At 39.8% G+C, this 6,878-nt stretch overlaps 1 protein-coding gene across 6 annotated transcripts in view; it reads right to left on the bottom strand.

Annotated features, from left to right (window-relative positions):
* Positions 1-6,878, bottom strand: part of rbfox2 (RNA binding fox-1 homolog 2) — a 35,456-nt gene that overhangs the window by 9,946 nt on the left and 18,632 nt on the right. For 5 of the 6 annotated variants that reach the window (XR_004796648.1, XR_004796647.1, XM_035659614.1 and 2 more), the window contains exons 4-6: positions 5,410-5,580; positions 4,842-4,895; positions 4,612-4,704 (exon numbers count right to left, since the gene is read on the bottom strand). Coding sequence is in view for 4 of the 6 variants with exons in the window: in XM_035659614.1 (XP_035515507.1) it covers positions 4,612-4,704; positions 4,842-4,895; positions 5,410-5,580 (318 nt within the window). In the remaining 2 variants the exon portion in view is untranslated. The remainder of the gene's footprint in view (positions 1-4,611; positions 4,705-4,841; positions 4,896-5,409; positions 5,581-6,878) is intronic. The other variant, XM_035659615.1, reaches the window with a different exon arrangement.

Genomic DNA, 6,878 nt, shown 5'->3' with positions numbered 1-6,878 from the left:
GAGAAGAAGATCACCACAGATTAATGATTCCAAGAAAACGCGACTCAACAACGTAAGCCCTGTCATTTCAACTATTTTTATACTGTAGTTCCACAAAAATTGTACATATTGGCAACCAAGGCTTTTTTATCTATGTGATCATACTAAATTTTAGCAATATTTCTCCCAGGCACCACACATATCAAATGCAAACAACAGGAAATACTATACTCTACAACTGTCCTCTGCAGTCTCAAAGATCGCTACCTATAATACCAACAAACCTCTCGTCCAATCGAAGCATGACGATTGCGAGTACCAGACCACAGCTCACTACAGCATAATATCAACGTAAAAGCGATTGTGTCGCTTCCATCTTCTTGCTCTCTCTCGCGTCCATCTCCATACTGGCTCGTGGCAATCCTACGAAGACTCCTGACGCCATCAACCAACAACACACACACACACACACACACACACGAGGATCACAGATCGGTACATACCACGCTCTATCCCAGTTTAACATGTATTATCACCTCCATCCATTACCCAAAAAACATTACTAAGTATTGAGGAAGTGTACAAATTATGCAGGATTCAATCACATAATAGTTACACCTGAGTGTCTCTCGAGTATTATTAATATTATAAAACACTTAAGATGTGAGTCGCGATAAATAAACTATATTTACATCAGTTTATATTATTCTTTTTTCCTTCTATATTATATTTATATTTTTAACATTACTTGAAAGAGGATATAGAATCATGTTGAATAAAATGACGCAGCGTATTCTAGGTTAATATGAACTGCATAGACACAGCATACTTATTTGAAGGAGAAAGACAGTTAGAAACATTACAAGGATCCTGGTGAGTAGTCCAGGCAGTATTTTAAGCCACCACACAACAATGCCACCATTCCACTGGCACCACCAGAACGAAGACAACAACACCACACCACACACAAACATATTCCATCAGCAACAAAACACCTCATCAATTAAAGAAGAATCCACAAATGCTCAAATTATATACCACTAATCCTAGCTACCATACTATTTTACAATACTAGACGAGACAAATAAGGTGAATTAAGCTCACATCTAAAGCAGATTTATCAGCTTTCAAAACACAAAAAAAGCAAATAAAAAACATCCAATTCGAAGTCATCTACATTACACATCATTTATCAACGCAGCCTAATCTAAGTAGCGCTATTCAACAAATACAACCAGAGGTGAGCCAAAACTAGCCAATCAGCAAGCATCAGATGCAGCATATGTAGAAACACAATACAAAATAGAGTAGGCAAGCACATCTTCTAAAAACATCACTAACACAATATACCCATCTCATCCCAGAAAACAAAGAGGACGGGAAGGGAGAGAGACGAGACAGATGCAGAAAAGTACAGCACACACCAATCAGGGTTATGCTTATGGAGTGTTAGCCAGTCTTCATCTTATGGAAAAGACACCAGAAAAACACATATACATGATGGTGGAGGAGGGAGAGCAGAGAGACGTGAACAATCCATCCAAATGTGCAATTTCTTCTAATGAACAAACAGAGAATCAACAAGATGCGATAGACACCAATACATAATACTATCTGACCGTTGGCCTACATTGGATCTAACTGTACATGAGCAACAATGAGAAAATGATGAATGAGGCAAAGAACAAATACAAGAGAGAAAAGTCTAGATACTAAAGACACGAGAGGATGGGGGATGCAAATATCATTCCTCAAAAAATAAAAAAATAAAAAAGAACAAAAAATACATCAAACCATGGTTGTGAAACACTGCCAGGACATTCCGGTCAGTGTCACACACCAGAAGACCCTCGAAAGCACACAACCACCAACACACACCATCCCAGAACCACACTGGATCAAAGTAAAACAAGAACACCTCTTTATAGGAGTCAGAACAAAAAAAAGCTGCTGGTTACTTTATCAGAGGTTTTCTTATGTTTGCGGGGGGGGGGGGGGGGGGGGGCTACAAATTATTTCAAGCTTTTTTCTTTTTCTCTTAAAAAGGCTAAAAATGTTTCTACATATGTCATATGTAGAGTAAATTTGCTTTTAAGTAGAGTAAGCTTGCATCCTCTTTGGGGCGCACACTATTCATCCACATAATATATCTTTAAATTTGAATGTTAAGTCTAAACAGCCATACCTCTACAACTGTCTGCAGTCTACAAAGTGGCACAGAAAGTAATAATCAAGTACTACAGTACACCATGATATACAGACAACTATTATCCTCTCTCCAGTAAAGCTAACATAGCACTCATGCTTCAGCATGCTGTCCCACTAAGGTGCAAAAATGCAGCTATTGGCTGACACATGACACAGAGAGATGACATAGTACTATATGACGTCATACAGATGACGAGAAAGAGAGTAAACCATGCAGGATACAGCTCTGGAATTAAATGCTGAATGCAGTTAGAGAGGTGATTGGAATGAATGCATAAGAAGTGGTAGTCATAGTTGTTGCACTTGCAGATAGATGCAGTACATTCAGTTATACAAGTGGCCTTTATAATGCCATGCGGTCAATGGCTAATCTCGTAATCGTTTCATTCACCACCTCCCCAATCAATCACAGGATTAGCCAATCAGGTTCTGTCAATCAATCAAGCTCCCTTCAGTAAAGGAGTCCTTCATTTGGGTGTTGGGTGCATTTTATTTCAATTTTATTTTTTTTACGGATGGGGTGGGGGGAGGGGTCATTCAAAGATGATGCCATGTGTACACAACTTACCGTTGCCAGGGAAACGGCGTGAGGACACGCGAGCAGTTACCGTGGAGACTGACAACAACAACAACATACAAAAATCATCAGGGAAATAGAGAAAATATATGTAAGAAAGAAATGATGAACCAAAAAAAAAGAAAAAAAGAAAAAAGAAAACATAAACAAAACGAGGTAATGAAAAGCAACCCCCACCCTGTGGTAGAGAGGAAGTGATGTCATAGGTCACGTGTCAACAGTCACCTACAAGTATCAGCCATTTGACAACAATCTAGCCTCTACTGGTTAAAACCCACTACAAACACAGATCATAAAAGTTGATAAAGGAACAAACAAATGAAAACAGAAAATGTCAGAAATTTGTGAGGGGACTACCCGTTATTACTGCCCAGATTAAAATTCTAATAACTGAGAAAATAATCACTCAAAATCAAAACTTCGTTCTATGTTACCTGACTAGATCACAGGACAGGGAAATGGACAGAGATATGGGGGAGGGATGGACAGCAGAAATGCAGGTGCATATGAGGACACAAACTGGGAGAGACAGACAGACAGACTGGCCTGGTGAAAAAGAGTGGAGAGAGAGATGGAAACAATATAAAAAAAACAAAAACGAAAAGGAAAGGAGAGGTAACGACAGCTATATCTATTCCATTCTCTTCACATGTTCAATCTCTCTACGCCCTCCATATCTCTAATTCTGCACACCCACACACACACACACACACACACACAGAGAAGAGTGCAGGACATTCGAGACCATGCAGAGGAGCCTTAGTAGCAAGTAAAAATAAAAAAGAAAGCGTGATTTTAAAAAACAAGAGCCAGAGCAAATGGCGAAAGCATGGTGTATTTGATCCCCAAGGCCATTTGCAACTGAAATCCGAGCTCATGCTGACAAATTAAAAAAAAAAAAAAAAAAGATGTCACAACAAAATGCACTTCCATGAGATCTGGTGTTCTTTTTCAGGAGTGGTGGATGCAAGTGTGTGTGTAAACAAAACATTATTTTATATTTATTTTAAACCTTCCATCTCGCACATCTGAAATTAAACAGTTGGCTGCTTTGTTTTTTTTGAAGGATCAGAAATGACACCACATTTCTCACGGCAGTCTCATTCCCAAAAACTGCCCCCTTGAAAATCCCCCCATCATGCATCAGTCTCTTAACACATCAAACATTAAAAAAAAAAAAAACTGCTACCCAGAGGCACCCACGTAATATTAACTGAAAGAGTGAAAAACTCCATGACGACATCTGACCTCATGATCCATCCATGCAACATACAGTAGCCTCTTACACCAGCAAGCACTTTTTTTTTCAGAGGAAAAATAACTGAGAGGCTATTAACTGCCCTTCCAGTCATAAACACAACCAGAAACCAAAAATGGCCACTCATCATGATCATGGAAGAAGTGATGTTGGTGATGGAAAAGGTGCAGGAAAACCAAAAAAATTAAAAATAAAACAGAGATCCTACATGCTGTGACAGAAGCGGATATTGTCAGTGTCGTCAACTGTGTCGTAGTGACGTCTCACCGGCCATGCCTGTTGTGTAGCCACTCCACCCAGCATGCTTTGCAAACCACACAGCTTTGAGATCAAGGTGCAATGGACAGCCCACAACATCAACAACAAGAACGACAGCTTAAACATCGACAGGAAGTGTCGTCAAAAGAGACGTCTGTGTGTGGCACCACTGCACCATGCTATAGTGAAGCCAGAGGGGTTAGAGTAGAACACATACAGCCATCCGGAAACCTCTGGGGCAGAAACGACCAGAACAAACTCATTCTCATAGTCGGACATGAAGGGGAAACAGAGGAGGAAAAAAAAAGGGGGGTCGAGGGTGGTGAGTTACCTCGATTTTACGTCCTTCCACCAGCGTACCATGAAGCTTCTCTCTGGCCCTCTCTGCATCCGCGCTGGTCTCGAACGTTACAAAACCGAAGCCCTGCAAGCAGAGGAGAAGAGAAGAGAATGGAAAAAGAAAGGGAGGGGGAGAGTGAGGGAAGGTTGATAATAGCTGTTTGCCAAGCGCATTTTTTGTTAATAAGTTTTAGAAATGTCCTGTTGTTTCAGACTTCCTACCTTGGATCCCCTCTCGTTGAAAATGATCTCGACGTCGAGGATTTTGCCAAATTGCTGAAAAAGAAAAAAAGAGGAAGAAAATGAAGAGGGTGAACAAGTATGTAAGTCATGTACTGCATCTTGCCACGGGGTGTCAGCACTGTTCGCCATGATGAGCTGGCACTGAGCCAGCTCTGCTAGTCTTTCCTTCCACCATATCTTCCTCGCCTCTGCTCTTTTCTCTGCACCGCATTTTAGAGATTCCTCTTACAAAAAAAACAGAGCAAAAAGGCCAGATTTTTACACCTGACTTTAAATAACCTCTCTACAAGATGATATATGAAGTTTATTTTTTACAAGTAAGACAGAAGCTGATTCCTTTTAGCTGAAACAGCTGTTTAAAATCTCACATTGAGGATAGTAAATAAATAGTGAAAACAAATTTGAGGTCAGGGTGCTGACGTCACTGGATTACTCCTTTGAGTCATTATTTTTACTAACTGCATGTTTTATCCCAAAGCCACATTACTGGGTTATTTTTATGTGATGATGCAAAGGGAAACAAGAGGGAATATTCTGGTCTACATACCCCAAACATCTGCCGTAAGTCAGGGTCTCGGAAGCGGAAGGGGATGTTGGACACGTGGAGGCGTTTGGGGGTCCCCTTGTCGTCTGAATCAATCCCAACAGTCCCTCCACCACCTCCTCCTCCTGAGCCAACCCCTGACTGAACGTCAATCTGGGAAGACCCATCTGACTGCTGGGACAGAGGGACAGATGGACAGGGAGAGAGACAGAGGAGATGAGGAAAGAGAAAACTAAAAAGTGACAAAATATACCATGAGACTATAATGATCTTTAACCAGGTTTTATTGTTCACACTGTGAAAGACTGCAACTAACAATTATTTTAATCATACATTAATCTGCCAGTTATTTTCTAGATTCATAAATTCATCTTTTTGTCTAAAATTTTTTGGAAAATGTCCATAAAATTTCCCAGAACTAAAAAAATCATTTTAAAATGATATAAAACAAACAAAAAAACAGCTGTTAATATGATTAATGGATTATCTAAATAGTTTTCAGTGAACTTGATTCAACTTTTGTTCGTGTTATTTAGCCTACCCTCACTGCTATAATAAATAGATATATATAATAGATAAAATAACAGAAACACCAGTCAGTATAACACAATACAGTTCAACAGCATCACAAACTACATTCTCAAAAATGATCATGCAGTTGAATCAACATCGCTCTAAAACTGTTTCAACACTGAACATTATAGTCTTCATGAAGGGAGGATTTAGTGCAGGATTGTTGTATTAGACTGCATTAGCTGTAGAAATACTACTATTGCTATTTCTACTACTACTAGTAAGCCAGTAGTTTACAGTGTTGATCAGTGTCAGTGTTTGGGGAACATTTACATTTTACATCACCTGTTCTGTCCCTCACCACCTCTCAGGGTTCCCACTCTTTAAGAAATCTTTTTCCAGGGCATTTCCAATTTTTCTTGACAATACAGGACAGCACTTGCTCAGAACGATTTAAGGGGCACGCCATATTAGCTCGCTTTGTGGCATGCTAGGGTGTTCTCACCACATCAGATTTTTCCTCTTTTCAAACTGACTACAGTTTTCCTCCAACCGCAACATTAATTTGGTCACAGCACAGGCTAAAATACATTCTCCAGGACAACATAGATTCTTTCCAGAATTTTTGGTAATTCTAATCAATTTCCAGGTGTTTCCATGACTGAAAAACTAGTCTAAAAAATGCCAAGGTTTGTGGGAACCCTGCCTCAGCTGAAGCCCCCCTAAAGCTCAAATTAAGCTAGCAGTTCAAACAGCTTTGAACCACAGTCTTGGGTTGAAAAGCATTTGTTGAATTTGTGAAGAGGGCGTGTTGAAGCAAGTTGTTCTTATAAGTGAATGTGCTGTGTCAGCTTCATGTTACCTCAGAAGAGATTCTTCAGAGGTTTACAGATGTTTTATTTGAGGAAAAAAGGACAATCAGATTTGTACATGCTCAGTAGGCTGATTCTGGGTATCAG

Source organism: Morone saxatilis, unplaced genomic scaffold (assembly GCF_004916995.1).
Source record: "Morone saxatilis isolate NCDOM2014 unplaced genomic scaffold, NCSU_SB_2.0 Contig17, whole genome shotgun sequence".
In the NCBI taxonomy this organism is placed as follows: Eukaryota; Metazoa; Chordata; class Actinopteri; family Moronidae; genus Morone; species Morone saxatilis.
Note: the sequence above shows the minus strand (reverse complement) of the source record. Positions and strands in the feature narration are given on the sequence as shown.